This window comes from Manis javanica, chromosome 16 (genome assembly GCF_040802235.1).
Source record: "Manis javanica isolate MJ-LG chromosome 16, MJ_LKY, whole genome shotgun sequence".
Classification (NCBI taxonomy): Eukaryota; Metazoa; Chordata; class Mammalia; order Pholidota; family Manidae; genus Manis; species Manis javanica.
In genome coordinates, this window is record NC_133171.1 from 46,495,900 (window position 1) to 46,520,078 (window position 24,179).

The window sequence follows — 24,179 nt, forward strand, 5'->3', positions numbered from 1 at the left end:
AGGGATGGACCTAAGAGTAAGGGGTCACTGAGACAGAGCCAGCCCTCCCACTCCTCCGCCTCTCCCCTCCCTGTTTCTTACTCCTATCCCCTGCTCCCCAACACCTGACACCCCTGCCCTGGCCAGCTCCTCTATCAGCTTAGGTTTCCTGAGGATTGAGTTGCTGATAGAGTCGGGCTTTTGGGCACCTGAGCTCCTGGGAGAAAGCTCCAAGAAGGAAGCAGGTGGTCCCTCCTACACACAGAGGTCGGGGGAGAGGAGACTCAGCTCTGCTCAAGGGAGACAGACAAATGGTCACCTGGGTGGGAGGCTCTGGGATAAGCATGGCTTTTAGAAGAAGACAGTGCTCTGCCGGCTGGTGCTGGTGGGCCCTGCTTAGGCCTGGCCCCCACCTCAGCCCTAGCCAGGGCCTCTTCCCCTTAAAGGCCCTCCCCACATGAAGACGTTCACTGGGGAGACCTCACTGTGCCCTGGCTGTGAGGAACCTGTCTATTTTGGTAAGTGACAACAGGAAGTTTGGGGAGGGGTGTACAGGATGGGCATCAAAATGCAGGGAGGCAGTACAAAGTAGGCAGGTGGGTCTCCCTGCCCCACCCCTAGGATGACCACCTCTCTCCACCACCAGCTGAGAAGGTAATGTCTCTGGGCAGAAACTGGCACCGACCCTGCCTGAGGTGCCAGCGCTGCCGGAAGACCCTGACTGCTGGGAGTCATGCAGAGGTGAACAGGGAAGGGATGGTAGTTTTGTTGGGAGGAGGGAGACTGAAGATGGGAAGACAACCAAGCTCAGATGGTTCTCTCTCTTTGTGTCCCAGCATGATGGCGTTCCCTATTGCCACATCCCCTGCTATGGCTACCTGTTTGGCCCCAAAGGTGGGCAGCCCCACTCCAGACATGTGGGTCTGGGGGATCTGTGGACAACTTCCTGGGTGGTCAAACATGTCCCAGGCCCCTCCCAATTCCCTCCAGCCCTCAGCCCAGCACCCCCAGCCACCTCCAAGGCCCATGGTGATAAGGCTCTCTCCCTCAGGTGTGAACATTGGTGATGTGGGCTGCTACATCTATGACCCTGTGGAGATAAAATCCAAATGAGATGCTCACAGGAGAGATCGCCTGAACTTGGGCCTCCCACCATTGCCTCCATGGTTCAGTGGGACCTACAGAATTCTCCAGTCCCATGGGGTGGGAGACGGTGGGATTCTGGCAACCTGGGCCTAGACTTTTTCTGCCAATTCCTCCCTTTCCCATTCCTGTCTGATTCCACTTTGAAGGTTGGCCTCCTAGGCTTCCCAATCCCTTTCCCCAGCAAATTCTGGAGCTTCAAGGTACTCATAAAACTTGTTTTATTCTGTCTTCTCCAATAAAATACTGGCTCCCATGCCAACTCTTCTTTGGACATGGGGCTTAGACAGTGGGTTGGGGGGTGGGGAGAGGGATTACCCTGCAAAATGCCTGGGAGGTAGCAGAGCCAGCCATGGGAACAAAGAGCTCTGTTCTCCTGGTTCCTTGGCCCTGGCATTGGGCAGCCCCCAGCACCCCACATTGGACAGCATGCCCCCCAGCCCTGTTGGTACCAGAAGTCATCACAGGACAGCCCCTTCTTTAGCATCATCTCCAAATGAAGCACCTAATTCAGCATCTCATTTGAGCATGACAACAGAGAGATCCTGTGGTGGAGTCTGTTCAGAGGCTTCATTATCCATTTGAGAGATGACCAGACTGAGGCCCAGAGAGGGAAAGCCACATGCTTAAGGTCACACAGCAAATCAGTGGCAAAGTCATAATCAGAACCCAGGGCCAAAGTCAGTGGCTCTTCTTCCCAGCCAGGGCTCATTTCACAGCCCCACACTGCTGCCCCAACCCAAAGAGCACTTTAATTTATAGGATTCCCCCCAGCCATGCTAGGGATGCCAGAATTCTCCAGCAGCCCACTGCATTCTGGGAAGTCACCCTATTGCTGGAGGTCAAATAGCTAAGGCTGGATGAGCACAGAGAGGGGGCATTGGTGGTAACTCCATCCCAGGGCAGGGGGTGTTATGTCCCCAGCCCTGGTCACAGGGCCTGCTCTTCTGCTCTCCCACCCCCTGCTGAAGAACTTGTGTGAAGGGCCTGCCCTGGATACCATTCAGTCTTGGATCTGTTTCATGGGCATCTCTTCCTCCTGAAGGCTGGATGGGGCACTGGGGAGAAAACAGTCATGAGCAGTGGTGGGATTCAGCCCCTGAGTCTACCAGTCCAGCCTGCCCCATCAGGGCTGACCCAGGGCTCTCTCCAGCTCCTGGCGTACAGACATGTGTACCCACACATGCTGGTACACATCCCTGAGGTGTGGGCATGCCTGAGTGAGCACACATCCATCTCTTTCTGGATAATCTTGATACTTGTGTACACACATACACTCACATACATATTGACTCGTGTACTTTTATACATGCAATTTACACACCTGTGCACACTCCCATACGTGCTCCAGATACACATAACACATTTCTTCCTGTGACTCCTACCTAAGGTGTCAGGTACCTGAGCACCTATATCCACAGACAGTTCTGGGCACATACCCCTTCCTCTCCACGTCCTGGATGGTCTCTGGCAGCTGTGCCTGCCTTGTCTCTGGCAGCAAAAGGGTAGTGCAGGCAGCCAGCAGGGCAGTTCCTCCATAAATGAGCTTGGGCAGTGACAACCATGCTCCATCCAGCAAGGCTGCCAGTGGAGCCAAAGAGCCCCCCAGCCGGCCCACCAGTGCAGTCAGCCCCATCCCTGTCTGTCTGTTCGGAAAGAAAAGATGGGGGATGGGATTGGTGCTCACAACTACTTGGGGTCATGCCTCGTAGGGCTCCCCAGACAGCTAGGAAAGCTGGGGCTTCTTTCAGGTGGCCTTCCCACCCACCCACCTCCAGGCCAGGGCTCCTGGGGCCTCTGTTCTGACAGTACCAATAAGGTGCCATTGAAGGAAAAGCCACTATAAGGGGATGGGGAAAGGGGAATGTGGAAGGAAGTGGAAGTGTCAGCAGCTCAAACAGACCGTGCCTTGTTGTTAGAGGAGACAAATGGCTTTCCAAACCTACCCAGCTGCCTATAGGTCTCCTTCTCACCTAAGCTGTCAACAGACAGCTTAAAGGGCTCCAGGATTTACGGCCAGAGGCAACCCCCTGGGATGACCCTGTGGTGAATGGGATGGGAGCTTCTCTTCCAAAGGAGGCCCAGAGTTGTCTGACCTCACTCAGGTCACTTAGTAAAGAAAATGCCCTGCCTTCTCCCGGATTTAGGCAAACAGGGCTCTGGTTAGCTCTGTATTCCGGAAGTGGAGTAAGGAGTGGGTGAAAGGGACTGGGGGCAGCCTGTGTATGTGGAGGTGTTGGCAAGAGACGTGACTAACGAGGACCCAGGCTCCCCTCACCTGAGCACGGTAGGATACAACTCCGACGTGAACAGGTAGGCAGTGCTGAAGGCAGCTTCAGAGAAGCCTTTACCCACCACCGCCAGGGCGGTGCTCCAGGACAGCATCTCTGGAGGAAAAGGGGTTCCGGCAGTGGGCGCGCCTGGTGCGAGAGCCAAGGGCTTCCAGTACGGGAGGTGGAGCCTCGGGTGAAGGCGGGTCTTAACTGGTTTTGACTGGAGGTTCCAGGAAAGGGCGCGCGTTCGGCCAGGGGGCGGGACTCACCGGAGGACACTACTAGTCTGAGGCCCAGGGAGAGGGCGGTGCCCAGCAGCGCTCCAGCCAGCGTGAGGCGGCGGCCGGCGTGGCGCACTGACAGGTAGACCAGCAGCTTGGAGGGCAGCTCCACCGCCCCAAACAGCAGCTGCGTCTGGTACACGTTCAGCCCCAGCCCCGACACGTCCAGGCTCAGGCCGTAATAGGAGAAGTTCACTCCAAACCTGAGGGGGGTCACGATGCCATTCAGGGGCCCTCTTTCCCGCCCCGCTTGTCCCTTCTCCTCAGGATGCCTCGGCCTTTGAGAGGAACCACCTCCCCCGCCGTCAGAGCCCGCTGCCCTGTCCCATAATCCCCCCGAGGGTGCAGCTCGTGTCAGTGGCCCAAGCGCCTTTACCTGATCTTCACAGCAACCCTGTGAAGTAGGAACCAACAGCGCCCGGTCTTGCAGAAGGGCACTGAGGCTCACAGTGCTAAGTGACCTCCTCACGGTGTCACAGTAAGAAATGGCAGAGTCTGAATTTGAACGCACCTGCCTCTGAAGCTTGTTCCATCTTCTGACCTTCCAGAGCCCTATGCCCCGCCAGAGGCTGATCCTAGGGCTCTTCCCCGTTTCAGTTTGCTCATCCTGGAGTCCGCGCCTCCCTCTACCCCCTCATCCCCCAAGCCCAGACCAGCCCTTCCTCACCAAACCACCATGCAGCACAGTGAGATGTGCCGAAGCCGCGGAGTCCGGAACAGGTCTAGGTAGGAAGGTCTTCGGACCACCCGCTCCCTAGTGGCCACTTTGTTCAGGGTCTGGTGGGGGAGGAGGAGAGTTTGTGACATTGGAATTGGCTTTGCAGCCTTAGCAAGGCACACAGCTCTCTCTGGGTCTCTGTTCCTCCCTTCTGCAGTAGGGGGGTGGGGATGCACAAGAGAGCTTGAGTAGGGTAGTTTCTAAGTCAAGGGTGTGGCCCACCAGAGCCAGGTAGGGCATCCTGAAGAGTTTGGGACTCCCCACTGGAGAGACAGGGATGACTTTCCTGCACACACAATGGGCCCCGGGAAAGGGGCACTTCACATAGGCCACACACACACATGCACACACATGACTCGCATGCACTCACACCGCATGTTCACCCTCACCTCCCAGCTCAGGCTGTCCTCACCCGCTGGTCGCCCATTGAGTCTGGCGCAGTGGAGCAGGTACTTGTGGGCCTCCTCCACACGGCCTTGGGTCAGAAGCCAACGGGCAGACTCAGGCACCCACCTGGAGCAGGAGCCCTCCAGTCAGTCAGCACCCTAAGCCATACCCCCTACCCATCTTTCCCCAACACACCGCACGCTGGCAGCCTCCAGGCTCTGGCTCACACAGTCCGCTCCACCTGGAATGTCTTCTCCTTTCCAAACCCTCCTGACCTGGTGAACTTTTATTCCTCCTTTAAGACCAAATTTAAAAGCTACCTCTGCCCACACTCCCTTTCCTAGGCCCAGGTCCCCCACAGTCTGGCCTCAGCCCTAAGACCTCAGCCACCAGCACCAGCCACCCACTTCTCCCACAAAAGACAGGAGAGCACAGGATAAAGGAGAGACATACAGACATACCGAGAGGGGTCATCCAAGCCAGTTCACTTTGGGAAGGCAACGAAATGCCTACCCTGCCTGGCCTCCCTCCCTCCTGCTTGGATCTCCTACCCCTGTGCTTGCCCTGCTCCCATCCCCACCCCTCCAGGGTGCCAGCCTCAGAATGTGCTTATGTGCTGGGTTCTGTTTCTGATGTTGTGCATGTGTCCATCTCCATCTGTCCCTCTGAATCTGCCTTTCAGTCCTGGTCTCTGTCACTCACTCTGTCTCACAGGTTCTGTCTCTATCTCTCCATCTCTATCTCTGTACATTCTGTTTCTCTGCATCTCATGAACAGTGCCATCTTCTTCATACTGGTCTCGTGTCTCCTCTCTCTCTGTCTCTTTCCTTCTCTTGGTCACTAGTTCTCTTTAGCATCACTTCTCAGTCTCTCTGTCTTTAAATCTCAGCCTCTGATTAATCCTGTCTTCAGCTTCTTATGTCTCCCACTCCCCAGCAGCCCGCAGGGCTCACCAGAGGCTGAGGATGCCTGGGGCACAGGGCAAGGTGACAGTCAGCAGAAGCCATCGCCAGTCCCGTATGAGGTACCCGACCAGTGCCAACAGCATCACACCCCCTGTCCAGAAGGTGCCACTCAGGACACCTGCCACAGTACGGTGTCCCACATCCAGCCACTCCATCTCTGGTCCAGGGCAAGAGCCAAAGACAGAAAGGCCAGAAGGGTTCAGTTTCACCTTTTACCACTGCCTCCCTCCAGCCCTCTAGGCCTTGCTCATCCTTTGCTTGCCTCACCCAGTGGCATCACGATGATGGTGAAGCCAGCCAGGGCTGCGCCAGTAAGGGTCCGGGTGATGGCGAACATAATGTAGCTGACTGAGGCTGCAGACACCAGGCCCAGCACTAGGGCACTCACATACGCCACCAGCAGCAGACGGCGCCGCCCAAACCTGTACGGGGTCATGCAGGGTCAACTCTCTGTAGAAGGGAAGTCCCAAGACAGAGGTAGACTAGGAGACTAGGCCCATACCCCCACTAATGGGAGAGGGTGCTCCACCCCACACCCTTATTGACCCTCCCACCTCACTCCACCTGTCAGACAGGTATCCAAAGGCCACGGCCCCCACCAGCACACCAGCAAAGAAGAAGGTAGAAATGGCTCTGTTCAGGCCTTTCTGCTCACACACGAGGTCCCACTGCAGGAAAGGCAGGGAGGGGCCTCCCATGGGCACAAGTCCCACTCCAGTTGGCACCAATTCCCCCTCTCCAGACTCTAGGGCCTTCTAAAGTCATCTGTGCCATCCTGGTACCTCTATGTCAGATAATAAACCCCCAACTATTTGCCCCAGCTTGGGGGGTGGGAGACTTTACCCTTTCCAAATTCTGCAGCCTCAGCTTCCCACGGAGGACATTGACCAAGACGTCAAGACTCCTACTCCTCCCTAGAGACTCTACTCCCATCTGCCCTCACCTCCAGTTGGATTACATAAATCCCACACCTGGGGCCCAAAAAGAGGAAGGGAGAGAAGGAGGCCTCTATTGTTTCTCCACCTTTTACTACAGAAACACCCTTCTCAACTCCTGGAGCCATCTCAGACTTTCCCTGCCTTAATCACCTTTCTAATAATAATAGCAGGTCCCATGTACAGACTCCTTACTGCAAGCCAGTAACCAAGCTCAGTGCTTTAAATTCATAAACCCAGTCTACAGGTGGGTAAACTGAGGCTAACAGGGAAAGTAATGTGTCTAATACCCACCTAGTAATCACCTGAGACAATGGCAGGCCCATCCCACTCACACTTCCCCCAACCTCCCAGCTTGGGTACCTCAGTTGCAATGGTGGAAGAGAACTCCTTGTGGTCGTACTCCCAACCCTGGGGGCAGGGCACTGTGGAGGGCTCCTCAAGCTCCCCAGAACTCTGCCCCTCTTCCCCCAGCGTGGTGTTGGGGAGGGCCTGGGGGTGGGTGAAGCGGAGGCAGGAGCTAAGTGTGCCATCAGGCTCCCGGGGCAGATGAGCCGCTAACCATGAGTCCTGATGGCTGAGGTTGGCAGGTATGCCAGGCAGGGCACAGTGGTGGTCAGGCACGGCAGCCAGGAAGATGGGCAGGAGGAAGTTCATGGGCAGCAGCACCCGGGGCAGGGCCAGCAGGGCCACGTTCCGTAGTTGGAAGGGCCCAAAGCCACCCACCTGGTCTAGTAGCTCCTCAAATCTCATGCTGCCCACCCACCAACTGTCCTTAGCACAGGTTCCCTCTGCAGTGCCCAGCGCACACCCACCACTTAGACCCTTGGACTCTGGAGGCGGGAACAGATGAACTAATGGGTGGAGAGCCTGCAGCCAGAATCCAGCCCTAAGGGGCTGGCCAGGGACTGGGCTGACCCTGCCACCCTGTCTCCAGAGATCTCTACCTGTGTGGCTCAGGACATGGGAGAGGGGCTGTCATCCATTCAGAGGTCACTGATTCTATGGCTCTGAGATTTACATAGGGACCAAGTGGGGTATCCTAAGGCTGCCATGACGGGGTAATTAGTTGTGTAAGAGGTGAGACCCTAGCCCCTTAATCAGCAGAGCTCAAAGGGTCCATAAGAGGAGGGGGTCCCCTGGGGCATGGTGCCCCCTCTCCCTGGATACTCTTTGTCCTATGAAGCCTTCTGTTAACCTTGCCTATCTGCAGCCACAACCTGATGCATACATAGCCCAGGATTCAAGACTGAGGCCCAGGCTCTAACCTGGTGAAGGGTTCTTTCTGCTAAGCCACAGGCCTCCCTGTAGCCCTGGGCCCCCACCTGAAGTTTATGCCCTGGCCTGGAGACATACCTGGAACCACACTGGGAAGCTTGGCCAATCAGGAGATCCCAGAACTGTCACCCTCCCACTTCTTCACCCAGGGACTCTTCCCACGCACACTACCCCTTCTGCCTGCTCCCTACCCCTATTTGCAGGAGCTTTCCAATTATCCCTGGGCGGTGGGCTCAGGGAAGGCCAGAGTTTGCCAGGGTCCTGCCATAGGTGCCTGCAACACATAAGATTCAGGATTTGCCTGACTGCCCCCACTGAATTCTCATTCATGGCCCTGGAAGCGAAAGCACAGCAGAGGCCAGCAGTGTGAGGTTTATTCTGATCTGATTTTCCAAACACTGGGTTGCTAGAGCTGGGGGTTTGTTAAATTGTTTTCCAGATTTCTAAGAAAATGGGCTTCTAAAGGGCCCAAGCTTTAAAAAAAAAATTGAAAACCACTAGTTTAATTTAGGCCCCACTTTGAACAGGAAAGAAACATGGTGCGGGTGGAGGGTGGGCAGGGGAGTGCTGTTGCTGTGTTCACATGGTGACTCAGTGACAAAGCTGAAGAGAGGACCAGGGCCCCCACTCTAGCCCAGGCCTTTGATGCAAATTGCTGAGCTGGAGATGTGGCAGACTGCACTAAGCTGGGCTCCCTGCGAAAGCTCTGGGGGAAGACCTATACTGGTGACGTGGTGCGTGTTAATGGTACTTAGTGGGAGTGAGGGCAGAGATTTGGCAGCAGTGACAGGTGATAATAGTAAGAGATACTTGTTGAGTCTCTAGTGCCACTCAAGCATTCTGTAGCTACAAAGATGCCTCAGACACAGTCCCTGCCCTCAGGAGCATACAGTCTAGCAGGAGGGTTAAAACAAGTTACACAAAACCCTCTGCCTCCAGCCTTGCCCCTTTCAACCCTCTCTCCATGTACCCACCACAATGAACTTATTAAAACACAAATATGACAGGATAATGTCTGTGTTTAAACTACTGGAGAGTAAAAGCCCAGCTTCCTAGCTGGGTCCACATGACCCCCAAGACTGGCTCCACCCCACCAGCCTACCCCTGGCCCCTCCCATTCATGCCCCTTCCCTCCTGTCCCCAAACGCACCAGCTGGTTGGCACCTCACACCTCTGCAGTATTTGGGCAGCACTGACCTCCCTCTTATTTACCTGGTGGATGCCCGCGCTGCCCTGGAGACCAGCTCAAGGGTGAGACAATCTCTGTCCTCCTTGCTCTTACTCACATGGGACCCCCGCACTGCTGGTTCCTCTCTCATTTAATACCATATAATCGTATCATTTATATAAAAATATAAAATGCCAATACCCTTCACAGCTCCTGAGGGGAAAGTTTTGCAGGCATCGCATCTCCATGCTCCATCCAGTGGCTCCACGGGGGATATTCTGAGTTTTTTCCACAGCCAGAGAGAACAACCAGGGGGATCAACCCTAGGCGCTGGCTGTGCTGCCTTTGCTTTAATAATGAAAAATCCTCTTCTGCTTTAACATGAGAAGTAGCTGGTAGTCATATAGTAGTCACCTCTCCTTCTTTGTACTGGCTCCTAGGAAACTCAGATCTAAATCTAAATCTCTAAAATTAAATCTGCAGCCCCTTCTTACATAAAGTACTTTGGCATTAACTGTACCCCTGGCTACATCTTATTCGCTGCCACCATCCCAAATGGCAGCTCTCCTCTCTGATGTGATTGAGGAGATGTGGTGACAGTGACTATGATGTTTGGAGGCAGATGATGGAGCTGGACAGGCAAGTTGTGAGATGCCAAGAACCTACCCAGAGGGCAGATCAGTGCTGAATCACCAGTTAAGCTGGTTTTAATTAGAATTTTAACCATCCCCATCCCCCTCCAACCTTGTAATACAAACCTCAGCACAGAGGCCAAGATGGAGGAGAACTTCATTTATACCAGGCTAGATGGCAAGAAGCCTTGTACACTGGAAAAATAACAGCCTGTTAGTTAAAATTATTACTAGAACTGTTGCATTTAATGGTACATGGGAGGAGAATTACAGAAGATGCCACCTAAGTGATGAAAATGGGCTTGCATCATATTGCCCTCTGATCTATGGCCAAATGTCCATGACCATGCAGTCTCTCCTCCCCTCTCACCACATCACCCTGGGCAATGACCAGGCTCCTGCATCCGCTGAGGACTTAGAAGGCCATCCCAACCATTCTTCAGTCTTGGATTGGTCTCAGCTCTCGTCCTGGCCTTGACTCCTGAGTAGCTGGTAGGAAAATCCCAGCAGGCCCCAGTGTCTGGTGACCAGAAACAGGACACTCCATACTCCTACCCTGGTTTTGTTTCTCCAGGGTGTCCCCAAGGGGCCTCTCTCTACTAACAAAGGCCCTTCGAATGTCCCTGGTATTGTGGTCCCTTTCTAGCCCCTTACTTAGCAACCTGGTTCAAGCCACTTATTTCTCTATGCCCCTCTCCTCAGAGGTCTCTTGGCCACAGGGCAGAAAAGAGAAATATCTTTCTAGGGGAGTGGGGAGAAGGTTGGCCAAGGGCTGGGCAGGTCCTCACTTATGAAGCATCAGGTAGGCCCTGACAGCCAAGCTGGGCCTTGGGAGGAAAGTGTGCCTGGCAGATCTCGGGCTCCTGGGGACAAGGAGTGGGCAGGGGTTCTCTGTAGCCTTCTAAAGCCATCTTCCTTGGCAGAGCTGACCCTGCCCCAAGCCTGGTCCTGGCCCCCTTCATTCCTCTGTATTCCCTGATTCGCACCTGTGACCACCACACACACTTTGCATGCTGCCTGTGCTGCTCCCTCTTCTGGGAATGTCCTCTCCTTTTCCTGTGGCATCTCCTCTTTGTTCTTTAAAGTCAGTCTATAAACTCTATCCATCTGAGAGCCTTTCTTGAAGCTCCCACTCTGGGCTGGGTGTCCCTGTCTGAGCCTCAGATGGCACATGTAAAGTGAAAACTAATTTATAACCACCTTCTTGAGGGAGCACTGTGCTTTGTCTCACTTCCCAGACTGTGCCCCATGTCTGGCAAAGCCTCTTGGTACATGTGGGGCTTAACATAGCCTGCAGAATTAGTTGATGAATGAATGATTGAAAGATGCTAAATAATGAATGAATTATCCATGAAATTCATTCATTCTCAGTAATAATAAAATAAATTTAATATAGAACAAGATAATATTTTTCATTTATTTTGATTATTCTGGGGATTTCTCCTAGGTTTAGATACGGAAGTAAGCAAAGACTGGAACCAGGGTGGTAATTTTGGCACTATTTGAAATAGTGAAAAGTTGGAAAGAATCTAATGAAAAATCAATGTGGAGCTGGTTAAATAGATAATGGAACATTCATGCCATGGACTAGAGTGTAGCCATTGAAAGAACAAGCGAATCCTCATACATTATGGTGAGAATGTAAAATGGTGTAGCCATTGTGGAAAAGTTTGGTAATTCCTCAAAATGTTAAACACAGAGTTTCATATGACCCAGCAATTCTACTTCTAGGTGTCTACCCAAGAGAATGAAAACATATGTCTCCACAAACACTGTGAACGTTCATTATTCACAATAGCCAAAAAGTAGAAACAATCCAAAGTCCACCAACTGATGAATGGATAAACAAAACATGGTCTAGCCATACAATGGAATATTACTTGGCTATGAAAAGGAGGTATTGATAAATACTGCAATAAGGATGAACTTGAAAACATGCTAAGTGAAAGAAGTCAGTCACAAAGAGCCACATACTATATGATTCCACCATAATGTCCAAAACAGACAAATCTATATAGAGTAGAAAGCAGATTAGTGGCTGCCTGGGCTGGAGGGGTTGGGGAAGAATAGGAATGACTGCCAGTAGGTATGGAGATCCTTTTGGGGTGAATAAATGCTCTAAAATTGATTGTGGTGATGGCTGCACAACTCTGTGAATATACTAAAAACAAGGAAGATCTGTATTTTAAAACGTTGAGTGTAAAAATCATGTTTCAGAGTAGTAGGTATAACACCCTCCTCTATTTATAAGAAATATATATACAGACAGCGAGTGCAATTACTATAAACATAAAGCAGAAGGTCTGAAATGGTACACAACAGGCCATTCACAGGGGTTACCTCTAGATGGTCAGCTTTGTGGATGGGGAACTTTCATGTTCTATATGCTTTCAGCATTTGCCTTTTTACTACAAATACAACCTGCTTTTGACAGTCTGGAAAATGAGGAAGGTGAAAGCATCTGAGGGCCCCACTGAAGGCTGGTGAATCAGACCCTAGAGCCCCCTGGCATCCACATGGGAGGAAAGGGGGTCCTAGGCGGCCATGATGGGGATTGAGGGATGGCTACATAGGTTCTGGAATGTCAGAGCTGTTTCTGAGAGGTATTTTCAGAGGGAGAGCAGGACTTTGGAGCCACAGCCTTTTTTACCTCTGATCCAGGCAGGCCCAAAAGCCTGTCCTGGGACAGAATTGTTTATGTACTGCCTAGACAGAAGATTTACACCCAGTGAACCTAGGGTCCAAAATGCAAAAGCTACAGCAAGAACACCACAGTAAGGCCTCCCTTCCCCCAGCCCTCCTCCCCAAAGCAACCAGAGACCTCTGACTCACTTAGATAGGTGCACATTATACATACTGCTCATTTTAGTCTTAGAGACCGGTTCATAAGTGTAACAGAGAGCCACTTCCTTCACTGTAGCTTTGCAGTACCTGTGATGGGGTCCCCACAGTAGGGGCAGCAATGCTGTACTAATCAGCCCCAATGAAAACACACATTTAGATTGCTTCTGAACTTTTGCTTTCACAGGTCTGTAATGTTGGCCAAACCGCTGGGATCAGGTATCTTTTGGAATTCCAACTTAAATATACAAATTAAATAAATATACATTCAGTGCATATTCCATAAGAAACACCCTAAGAGGATCTAAGGCAGTACCCCATAATCAAACACATTAATATTTCCACTGCAAACATGTATACCAAGTGGAATTTTAAAAGATTATAAATGTCAGGTTTTGGTACCAAATGAGTTTGTGCCAATTTAATGAAAAAACTTCCAGTTCTCAGAACTTTTTGGGTGTCAGAATTGCAGATGAGGCTTTGTGGAGCTATACAGAAATGCTGTAGTAGAAAACTTTGGACACACAAAATTTTGTAAGTTTACTAGTCTGTCCATAGGATAATATTTCTAGAAGTGGAGATTCTGGGTCATAGGCTACATTCATTTGTGGTTTTCATAAATTTCGCTAGAATAATGACCACTGTTACTCCTTGTCTGTGAACTGCGGTCCTTTATACGGCAGTGAAAATTCTTGCTCCCTCCCTCTCTGCACAAAGCTAGAGTTAGTGTCTGACCCCTGGGAGAGGCAGCCAGGGGAGCTGAGGGAGTAAAAACTTTGCTATCAGAGACAGCAGGGCATTTCCCTTCCACGGGTATGATCCTGAGCAAGTTACCTGTACCTCTCTTGAGCGTCCATTTCCTCTCTGTAGAGATGATCTGCCTCCACAACAGTGCCTTCCCCACTTCCCAACCTGTGCTCTTCTTTCCTGCCCACCCCCAGCCCCAGGGCCTGGGCTTTGCCCTCTCCCCAAAGGAAGAAGAGTCCAGGCCAGCAGAAAGAAAGGTCCACAGGCTTTTTAATAGTGTGATGGCTACTTCCCTTCCAAGACCCGATCTGATCATGACAGCGGCTTCCAGGGTGTTGGGGAGGCGATGGACAGATGCAGGGTGGGCAGAGGCCATGCAGTGACTGGGAAGGCATGGGGGAGGACATTACATTCTGATTGGCATGTAAACATTCTTCAGGGGCTTCCGGGGGTGGGGGAGGGGGAGGGCAACTTCCTGCCCCCCCCCTCACCTCATACCCACCAGGGCTAGTCCCTGGAGCTGAGAAGACTGAGCAAGCCAGGCCTCTTCAAGGAGCTGGGAATGGGGGAAGCCCACGTGCCTGGGGCATGGCCTCTCTCCTGCAGCCCCTTTGTGCACAGTGCAACTGGGGTGGGAAGGCGTGTTCTGGAGTGAGCAGACCAACACCTGAGCTGGTGACACAGGCTGGCCTGATGGGGAAGTACTGGAGGGGTGAGGTTATGGTGTGACACTCTCTTGCAGAGAAGGGACTCAGGACTGGAAGGACTGAGTGGAGAGGAAGAAGCTGAAGCTGGGGGTGGGGGTGGGTGGGGACACTGGGAGGTGTGGTTTCCTCTGCCCGGATCCTTCCTGGGGAGAGGAGCAGTCACTCCCCTAGCTCCCTCTGGCACTCACCCCTACCCCTCCTCCCCATGCCTTGGTGACATTCAGTGATGCAGAGGCCTGAGGTCAGCTGGGAGCCCTAGGGAGGTCTGGAATCCCCAGGGCAGACAGGGTTTTGCATCTCTGCCCTAGAAGTTGGAGGGTGGGATGAGCCTGGGGCTCTCTCAGGCCATCCCTTTTTCCTCCCAACACTGAACCAGGAAGTTGTTGTTCCTGGGTAAGGGGCAAGGCTGGGGGCCCTACATTCACAGTTTGGTTGGTGGCAAGTAGCAGGCCCAGGACCTGGGCACCGGAGGTCATGCCCTGGTCCCCAGCTGGCACGAGCTGATTGTCATTCAGAGAAGCTCTAGGTGGGAGGGAGTGGCCCCTCCTCCACCCCCTCTGCTGGACCCAAAGGGTGGTAGAGGCCTTACAAGGGTCTTGGGTTGACAAAGAGAGCTCTGTCTGGAGAGGTTTCCTGAGTGTTCTGGGAGCCTCTGCATCAGCGTGGTTGGACCTCAAAGGCTTGTCCACCCTGGAGTCCTCCCCTGGGCTGGTCTGCAGAGAAGCCACCACCTTGGGAAGCAGCTGCCCACGCTGCTGACTCTCCATGAAAGGCTTCAGCTGGCATCACCAGGCTGCTCCCAGGGCCAGCTTTCTCATGGGCATCCTTTTAAGCATTGGTGGCTGAATGTTGCCAGACCACTGGGGCACACTGGGCCCTTTCTTCCTCTTCCTTTGATGGCCTTCCCTTGCTCTCTCTGGCCCAGGGAAGAATAGAGGGCCCAAGTCAGGGGACAGAGGCTGTGGGTGCTGAGGGCAGAGGAGGGATACAGGGGCCCTGTCCCAGATAGGCTGGGTTGGCTGTCCCTTCTGCAGCCAATGGACTGCTTGACCCAGATGTAGGCAGCTGAGGCTCATGATGAGGTGGGATGAGCTATGCAACAGCCAGACCCATATCCACTCACAGAGCGGCACAGCCCTCACCTTCTGCAGGGACAGCTCAGCCACATGGTTTGGGGTTAGGACAAGAAGGGACAGGCTGAAGGGTGAGCTGGGGGAGGAGGGAACTTGGACAGACCCATCACACAAGCATACAGCCTGGAGATTAGAAGGGCCTTTCTGCCTTGCTTTGAGTCCAGGGGCCAGCTGTCTGTCGGCCTGTTTCTGCTGTCTCTGCCCACTGGGGGAGATGATGGTCTGATCCAGCCCACTCCCCAAAGCCAAAAGGACAGAGTGACCCAGCCAGAACTGAATCCCTGAATCTCCAAAGAGCCAGCGCAGAGATGATAACCAGCCATTTTCCACCTTCACTGAACTCACGACATAGGGAAGTTGGTTGAAACTGTAGACAGGATTGAGGTTAGATGGCAGGAAGGGATTCCTGATGGTGAGAGGTCCTGAGCACTAGAACACAGGGCCAAGGGATGGGGGGGAAGTTCTTTTCTAAAGCCCCCTCCAACTTCCCACTGGGAAACACTTGCCCAGAAAGGCAGCCCACAAACACTCTATGGTTCCCACTGAGGGCCCAGCCCACATTAAGGGTGGGGGGTCTTTGCATCCTTCCCATCACCTGCCTCTACCTTCCACAGGGTGATCAAGATGGAGCTGACTTTGGAGCAGGTCACACCTGCCCGCTCACACCTGAGTAGACCAACCACCACTAGGCCCCACCTCCCCAACCCCAGGCTGCAGCTGAGAAGAGGCCTTTTGGCCTACCACTGCTCCCAGGAGACCCTGGGCTTGGCCTCTAAGGGGAGGCTGGCGCCTCCACTTCTGGAATTTGACGCTGCCTTTCTGAAAAGGGGGCTTTGGCTGGAAGAGGGTTAGGAGGAGGGCAAGGCGCCTCAGAAGGTGTAAGCAGAGGTCCCTGGGGGGCATGGAGAGCAGCAGAGGCCTGGTGGGTGCGCAGGGCGTCCCCATTGGCGGCTTCCTCATCCTTGGTGAAAAGTGGCTGAGCCTTCCCCGGGATAGAGGTTGAGCCTGCCCCCGAGGGTCGGCGGGAGAGGAGGAGGAGGGGCTGAGGGGACAGAGGGGAGGCGGGCGCTCCCCCCCGCGGCGCGGCGCCCGCCATTGGCCAGGCCTGCGGGCGGCGCGGCGTGTGCTGGCGCGCGTGCTCGCGGGTGCAGGCGGGAAGCTGGGGCCGCGGGTGGCGCGCATCAGGCGCGTAAGGCTGTGCTGGGAGCTGTTCCAGTGTGGCCGGCTGCGGGTCGGGGGCCGGGGTAAGGGTTGGGGGCCGCAGAGAGCCGCGCAAGTCATTATCTGGCCCCGGCCCGGCCCTCCGCGACCCCCGCCCGGCCTTTGGTTGCTGCGCGCTGAGTCTGGAGTTTCCCTCTGGGTCCTTTCTTGGGGCCCCCTGGGGTTGGGGTGCCGTCTGGCTGGGCCCGGGACTGCGGGGCGCCCCGCGGTGAGGGGCCCCCCGCCCGGGCCTGGTGAGAGGGGGAGGGGCTCTCTTTGCGGGACAGGGACTGGCTCCTGGGGGACACAGGGAGGCCCGCACTGCGCGGGGCAGGGGTCCTGGGGCCTGCTTGGGCTCCCCCTGGGCCCGGACCCGGGCCGCGGCCCGGGGACTGTTTGGAGCGATGGTCAGCAGCAGCGGCCGACCCTGGGGGCTTCTGCAGCTGGAGCCTGCGGGCGAGATGGAGGGCGGAAGGCAAGAGAAAAGAAGAGGCCAAAGAGAGGAGAGACATTTTCAGAATCGCCTGGGCACCGAGCCTTAGCATCCTGCATCCTCAGAGCTGGATGAGACTGAGGAGACCATGGCTCAGATGGGTCAGTTGAGGCCTAGTGCTGCATTCTCCCAAGGCAGGACCTCTGGGGGCCACACACTCCCAGGCTGCCGCAGATGAGCTTACTGCGGGCTTTCTTTGACCACTCTGTTTCATCTTGAAAATTCTCATAGATTTTATACTGTGTAATATACCTATGTTTATATTAATATGAATAATGTTTTCTCAGAATTATTCCAGGCTTTATCCTTTGGCTTCAAATGTCCCATGGCACACAGAGGCTGTGTGTGGACCACAGTAGCCCCCCTCAACCTTTCCCAAGCTTGAACTCCCTGGCACCCCTCCAGATATGCTCACTGTAGCCACTCCTGTGAGCCCAGTGACAAGGCTGGGACCTGAGTCAGAAAAAAGATTTAGTTGGGGAGGTGGTGGACAGGAAGTGTACCTGGGGGTCCTTCCTGAATCTTCAATAGCCCCTGACCTTGGCTCTGGGGAAGTCCCTGCTGGGGGAGGCCTGCGGTCAGTCACCCTCTGCCCACCAGGAGTTGGCAGCAGTTCTCACCTGCTGGTGATGGCTGTGTCAGATGCTGGAGCCGCACCATGGGGTCTGCCAGGAGGCTGCTGGGCCGAGGCAGGTGTGGGCATGCGGATGTTGATGGGGCGGGGAATCCGGCTCCGGGTGGCAGCTGCCCGCCCAGCCTTCCTGGGCGCTGCGGGCTCAGAGGTGGGTGTGTCCTCCTCGGAGCCCGTACCTGAGAGCGTCTCAGAGGCACGGCGCTGCTCCTCACTGGAGGAGGACGAGGCCCCAGAGGCCAGCCGCAACAGCAGGCGGCCCTGCCTCTTCTCCATCACCAGGCGTGCCAGGTCCTGCTGCGGTCGGGCCCTCTTGCCCCACCGCTCTTTGGCCGACAGCGAGCCTGAGGGCTCTGAGCCTGTGTCCTCCTCAGACAGCAAGACAGGGATACGGCTCCTGGGGCGCGGGCCTGGTGTGGCATGGTGGCTGGGGGAGACTATGGCCAGTTTCTCTGGGCCTGACTCCAGTGGGGCTGGCCTGTTGGCAAGGGCTGGGCCACCGGGTAGTGGGTGTGTGACCACCTCCAAGGGGGCACCCCCAGGGGGACCGGACAGGGCACAGCTCTCCAGCCCTGACCGGGTGATGCCATTCAGGGGCACAGAGTTCCCTGCCTCCACAGCCCTCCCATCAGAGGGCACCTCCAGGCCCAGCTCACCCCCAGTGCCCAGCTCCTCAGGCCTCGAGGCTTGTCCACTGGAAGACATGACATTGAGGTGAGTTTTCTCTGCGATGTGCATAAAGGTCCTCTCGACTTTGGTAAAGGGTGAGGAGGTGACTGCCACGCCCCCGGCCCCCGTGGCCACTGCCCCGGCCCCTGGCCCTATCCCAGGCCCAAGGGGCTTGGGCTCAGACTTAAGGACAGAGGACAAAGTACCTGGCTCAGACACGTCCAGCTGGCTGCCCATGGGCTGGGGCCGTTCGTGCTGAGGGGTGAGTACAGCCAGAGTGCCCAGGTCGGGGTCGGGGGCCAGGTCGGCAGTGACGGGCGACTTCTTCATGTCGCCAGGGGAGACGAGCACCAGCGTTTTGGAGCCCTCCTCAGGTTCCAGGTCCCCGTCAGCCATGGAGGCCCGACCCCTGGACTCCTTCTGATCGTCAGCCAGCAGTGTGGATGGGGCGCCCTCTTGGCTGCGGTCAGTGCTTCTCTCACTCCCTTCACTGCTAGAGCCACTGCGTGGCCCCAGCACCTCCCCCAGGACTACCACCTCCTCCTCCTCTTCCTCCTCCTCCTCCTCTTCCTCTTCTTCCTCCTCCTCGCCCTCCTCCTCCTCCTCTTCTTCCTCCTCCTCTTCCTCCTCCTCTTCTTCCTCATCTTCCTCCTCCTCCTCCTCTTCCTCCTTCCCATTAGCTTGAGGCTGAACAGAAGGCAGCGGGGCCTGGGGGGTGGTGAGCAGCATGTGCGAGAAGCCCACCCTCCGGACCCTGTTGAGCAACCGAGCACGTTCGCGGTAATCGGAGAGGTCTTTCTTGAAGTCCTGGTAGGGCAGGCTGAGAGGCACAGCTCGTGGGAGACCATTCATCTCAAATGGGGATGCCACGGAGAATACCTGCAAGGGGCACACACAGGGTCCGCTGAGGCCACCCAGCCTCCTGGGCCGGAGAAGACCTGGACTGCCCCCCAAGCTAGGAGGCCCACATGCCCAGGTGGTCCACCAGATTATGACTCCATAAGGGCAGACGCTGGGTCTGTTTTGTTCATTGCTGTATCCCCAGGATCTACAATGGTCCCTGGCACCTAGTAAGTGCTCAGTAAATCTCTGATGAATGATTGTGTCCATGCTCCAGGCTCCCTGAGGTCCCAGGCCCTGGTCCCGGTGGCTTTTCTGTCTCCCAGTCTCCTAGTACTCCAGCTCCTCGCCTTTCCATGTGCATCCCCAAACCCAAAGCCAAGTCTAGTTCAATGAGGAGAGGAAAATGACAACTACAAGGCATCATAACCACCAGGTAGATCAACCCTCTCTTTTACAGATGAGTAAACCAGGCCCAGAGAGAGGCAGCAAGTGCCTGGGTCAGCCCTCACTGCCTCCTCACAGGACTCAGTTCCTCTACAGCCAGGGAGCTGGTCACCAGGGCCACTAGGACCTATGACGTTCTAACAGACAAGGGCAAAGTCTGGGTTGTCCTCCACCCTGCAAAGTGCACTGGCACTCCAGCCCCCTTCCCTCCTGCTCCTTTCTGGCCTGTCAGCCAGGTATTTTCCAGCCCTGTACAGATGTGTTTTGAGCTTCCAGGAATTCACAGCCAGCCTGACAGTTCTTTTTGCTCAATTAAGTTTTCCCCTTTGAACCTTTATACAGAATCTTTGGCAATGTTATGCGTTGTTCTTGGCTTTCTAGACTCCTGATACAACTCTCATTAACCTTGTTCCTTCCAGACGGAAAGACCTGACCACCTTATCAGACTTCAGGTACTGTGCTTTCTCCAGCTCCACTTTCATCAATCCACACACATCGCAGTTGCCCACAATGCACCGGGCCTCATAGGACTGACATGGCTTTGTTCCAAGTGGGATGATAATGATGATATCAGCACTTGGTTAACCTTTTTGAATACATCAAGTCTCTGTCTTCCTACACACAGCCCATCCAGACCAGAACCTGGAGACATCCCGACATCAACACCTTCAGGTGCCATCCAGACTCTCAGGGTGTCCTGCCAACTATTGCTCTTAAACATCCATGTCTGCTGCCCCAGCCCCATAAGCATAGCCCTGTCCTGTCTGTCTGGTGGTTCTGTAGCCACAAACGTGTTTTCTCCATCCCACACTGCCCATCTAACCTTCCCACAGCCTCTCAAGTGATCTTCCTGAACTTAAATTTGATCCTATCTCTCTCTGCTTCAAACCTGAAGAAACTTACAATGGCCACCACAGTCCTCAGAAAACAGTTCCAGTCCTTGGTTTGGCACATAACAACCCCACTCCTGCCCATGGTCAGCCTCCTACCTCCTGCTCCAGCCTCACTTCTAGCAGCACCCTCTGATGCCTGTCATTCGCTCCAGCCTTGCTGACGCCCAGCCGCTCCCAAATGCCTCATTCATCCACACTGCTGGGTCTTTCCCTAGGCAGCTTCCTCTGCCAGGGGTTCCTCTCACCGCCCCTGCCCCCCTTCATGTGACAAATTCCTGTTCTTCCTCCAGGACCCAGCTCAAATAGCTCCTCTTCCAAAAGCCTTCCTGTCCACCTGCCAAGCAGACTTCACCACTCTCCTTTCTACTTTCCCACACCCTTCCCATACAGAACCTTCCACCCTCCATTCCACATTCAGATGTTTATATGGTTCTCTCTCCTGATAAACACTGAGCCCTTTGAGGGCTTTTTATTTATTCCAAGAAGAAGTCCTTGGATATCTGTTGTCCTGGCTACCATGGTAGAGGCTAAGAATCTGTAAATTCAGTGTTGAACAAGATGCATATGGTCCTTGTTCTCATGGAATATGTGGTTTCTATATTAGGAGACAAAATGGGGATAATACACACTTTACAAAGGCTTTGGTTATAAATAAGGTCATGTAAAGAATGAGTTTGGCCTAGGGCTAGCTCAGTAAATGTTAGCTGCCTCGCACCCCCACTCTCTACATCCTGTCCTATGTACTCTGGTTTGGAGGTCACTGCCTCCCCCCCAACCCCAGGCTCCCAGATGCCACACCTATGGGGGACAGGGGAGTAGGAAAGAGAGGGGCTCTTCCAGCTAAGGTCTCTAGCCCAAAGGCTGGTGGAGGGGAAGGCAAGAATCCCCAAGGCCCGGGATCTGCCCAAGGCTGTGACTTCTTCCACCCCAACTGCTATAATCTTCTTCATAATTAGACCATCCATGAAGACTTGATGGGAGTGGATGGCAGTGAGGCAAGAAGGGTAGCACCAGACCCTGGATGGGACCCCAGCACACCCTGTTTGAGCTAGGCAGGGAACTTTTTTAGAGCTTTGTCCCCTTCACATCCAGGCTGGAAGTCCCCAGCAATTGTTTTCTATTTCTACACTGCACTCACTCTTCATTTATGCACTCATTCACTGAACAAACATTAAGTGCTGGTTCTGCGCCAGGCCTTGTGCTAGGGCCCTTTGACATGATTAGTTACGGTAAGGCTAGAGAACATGACTACACAGAGGCGGGGGTTCCGGCAGCTCCTGGGTGAATGGGGAACACAGGGACGGTGCTGGTCCTCAGAGCCTGGGACAGGCAGACACAGAGCTCAGAGCATGTCTGCCTCTGTTCTGGCTCATAACTCGACCACCTAGTACCAGACACATCCCATCCAGCGGAAACTTCCATTTTCCCATCCCACTGCTAACATTTCAGGCATCCGTGGCAGAACCGCCCTTTCCTCGGACCAAGCTATGGATACCTCTAAGCCCCATCCACAGGATGGAGCCTCTGCTCACAGTGCTCAGGTTTGATGATCAGAGCGGACCCCTCTCTCCTTCCATTGCAAAGCCTCCCTCTTCTATTACACGGAAGGGAAGAGGAATGAAAACTAAAGGTCAGACATGGATGATAGCATCAGACTGGAAAACAGAGGCCTGGAGAGAGCCACTGACATGCCCTGGTCACAAAGCACATCAACCAGAGTGGCCTAAACGCAGAACTCCTTCCATTGCCTCACTGGCGCCCCACCCTCCCATGAGGGGAAACTGGGGACCCTCTGGCCTTTAGCAAGAAGGGCTGTGAACCTTTGAGTGGGAACAGCTTTGTCCTAAGGATCACTGCCAAGCCCACGTTGGCCTGGGCATGCTGGGCTTTCTGTTTCAAGCCCCTCCACACACACCCCTGCCCCCACTCTGGCTCTGTGCTGGAGAGGGCCAGGCCTGGGCTCAGATTCCTCCATTCCTGAACGATTGGAAGTCCGTCTTCACCCTCTCCCTTTTTTCCTGGATGCCTGAGCCCAGTAAGTATCATCCAGTTGTCCACCAGTCCTGTGCTCATTCACTCAGCCAGCGATCACCAGACAGCCGCTGTGTGCTTGGCCCCCTAGCCTGAGGACACCGTGGGAGGGGGACAGCAGTGACACCCTTCCATTACAGCTCAGAGAGAAGCAACAGCGCCGACTGCCAATGAGGGGAAGTCGGGGCCTGGGGATGCTCCCATCTTCCTGCCCCCTTCCCAGGGCAGCAACCCTTTGATTCCATTTTGCTTATTTTGGTTCTCCAGACTGGCTTGGCAGAACCTCTGGGTGATTTTTAAAAACAAAGAGCCCTGAGTCCTACCTCCCAGATTCATTAGGAAAGAGGTGAGGCCCAGAAATCTGTTTTAAACTCCCTGGTGATTCTGATGAAGTGTGGCAAAAGGTGGATGTGGTGGGAGAGAACTGTGGGGGTAGGGACGCAAGCCACTGGAGTTGAGCCATTCAGAGAGAATGAAAGTCCCAGCCCTCTGCTTGCCTCCACTGAGCCCAGCTTCACCAGCTTCAGAGCCCAGCCCAAGTCCCTCGTGACGTAAATGAGCAGGAAAGTGAGAGGGGTAGATGGCCAAGACTCTGATCTTCCCCCGCCACCAGCAAAACGGCTCTCCTCAACCTCGACTTCTCTGACAGAGACACCAGGGGCAGGTTAATCCACATTCCCCCATCCCCACATAGTCCACAGAGCAGCTTTTCTGCCTGAATGCAGGCCAAACCAGACACTGCACACCACACATCAGCCCACAGTCCCAAGGTCAAAGCGGGACTGCCAAGCAACAAAAGCAGGAGGGTGAGCCCTGAAAACCCACCCCACTGGGCAGGGGGTCCCCACCCTCTCATGCCTTTATGCATTTCATCTCATCTCCCCACCCCTTATGCCTCTCACAGTGACCCCCTTCCTCTTACCTCAGCAGCCACCCATGCTCACCTCCCATCTCCCCTCCTCCCCAGTGGAACTCCCCCATTGCCATAATTGCTGAGCCTGAAAACTGGAGATGAGCAGTTGACAGGGTAGGTGGCTCCTCCACCCACCACAGCCTTTCCCAGATCTGTCACCTGTCCGTCTAGGTCTCCACTCTCAAACATCTACCAGGTCACAAGCCCCCCCTCTGCTCCTTCACCCCCATGCAGGAGTGCCACCATCCCCAGGCACAGTGACCTGGGATGGCCATCTGGGTGGAAAGGACAAGATAACCTGGGAGGGTGACTGCCTCCCCTAGGCCACAGATCCTCACACACTCGACCCCAGGCCTCAGTGTCCCCAACCCATCCCTCCTGCCCCAGGCAAGGGAGCTGACAGCCTAGGGGCATTCTAAATGTTGGTCCTCAAGAAGTGGAGCTATAGTTTGCCCTTCTGCCCCCACACTTGCTGTAGGCCCCAAAGAGAAAAGTGTCTTCCTCTTTTGGCCTAGTGGAGAAGGCCTGCAGAAGTGGATGGGGGACAGAGAGAAGGAGACAGAGGGAGCCTCAGAAGTCTCTGCAGTCCTCTTTGCGTCCCAGCCCTCACTGAGGTGGTCCTTCCTCAACCCACATTCTATCCTTGAACCCCGGTCCCAGGCTCCGCACAATTCACACTCCCTCAACAGACCATTCTTCCCCCAGACCAGGGCTACCTCAGGCCCATCACAGAGTACTGGTCAGGGAAGCCTGCACTCGCTGGCATCCTGGCTTCCCATCCCCACCATACACTTGGCTTCAATAGTCTGAGCCACAAGAGAACTAAGTGATAGGTGGGCTCACACCCCTACTCCCATCCCCCTCCACAAATTGGC

At 54.6% G+C, this 24,179-nt stretch overlaps 3 protein-coding genes across 9 annotated transcripts in view; 1 reads left to right on the forward strand and 2 right to left on the reverse strand.

The window, feature by feature from the left end:
- Positions 1–1,366, forward strand: part of CRIP3 (cysteine rich protein 3) — a 32,203-nt gene extending 30,837 nt beyond the window's left edge. Inside the window, exons 8-11 of one of the 2 annotated variants that reach the window (XM_037004213.2) lie at positions 426–497; positions 626–720; positions 816–873; positions 1,031–1,366. In XM_037004213.2, coding sequence (XP_036860108.1) covers positions 426–497; positions 626–720; positions 816–873; positions 1,031–1,092 — 287 coding nt within the window. In that variant the 3' untranslated portion in view covers positions 1,093–1,366. Of the gene's footprint in view, positions 1–425; positions 498–625; positions 721–815 lie in introns of both variants that reach the window. The other variant, XM_073224419.1, reaches the window with a different exon arrangement.
- SLC22A7 (solute carrier family 22 member 7) lies at positions 1,327–7,511 on the reverse strand. 3 transcript variants are annotated; one of them, XM_017668957.3, is made up of 11 exons: positions 7,045–7,511; positions 6,311–6,414; positions 6,014–6,168; positions 5,735–5,903; positions 4,784–4,907; positions 4,344–4,453; positions 3,665–3,879; positions 3,401–3,509; positions 2,562–2,768; positions 2,123–2,180; positions 1,327–1,719 (listed from the first exon to the last, which is right to left on the reverse strand). In XM_017668957.3, the coding sequence occupies exons 1-10, from the start codon at positions 7,432–7,434 to the stop codon at positions 2,126–2,128; spliced, it is 1,638 nt and encodes a 545-aa protein (XP_017524446.1). In that variant the 5' UTR covers positions 7,435–7,511; the 3' UTR covers positions 1,327–1,719; positions 2,123–2,125. The 3 variants fall into 3 exon arrangements, with proteins under 3 accessions (XP_017524446.1, XP_017524445.1, XP_017524448.1); XM_017668956.3 differs by having other exon boundaries at positions 1,327–2,180; XM_017668959.3 differs by having other exon boundaries at positions 1,327–2,180; positions 7,408–7,476.
- A 6,098-nt stretch (positions 7,512–13,609) lies between these two features.
- The window catches only part of TTBK1 (tau tubulin kinase 1), a 40,363-nt gene continuing 29,793 nt past the window's right edge, over positions 13,610–24,179 (reverse strand). For 3 of the 4 annotated variants that reach the window (XM_037004254.2, XM_037004255.2, XM_073224181.1), the window contains 2 exons: positions 17,501–19,059; positions 13,610–16,837 (listed from right to left, as the gene is read on the reverse strand). In XM_037004254.2, the coding sequence (XP_036860149.2) occupies positions 16,468–16,837; positions 17,501–19,059 (1,929 nt within the window). In that variant the 3' untranslated portion in view covers positions 13,610–16,467. The remainder of the gene's footprint in view (positions 16,838–17,500; positions 19,060–24,179) is intronic. The other variant, XR_012126050.1, reaches the window with a different exon arrangement.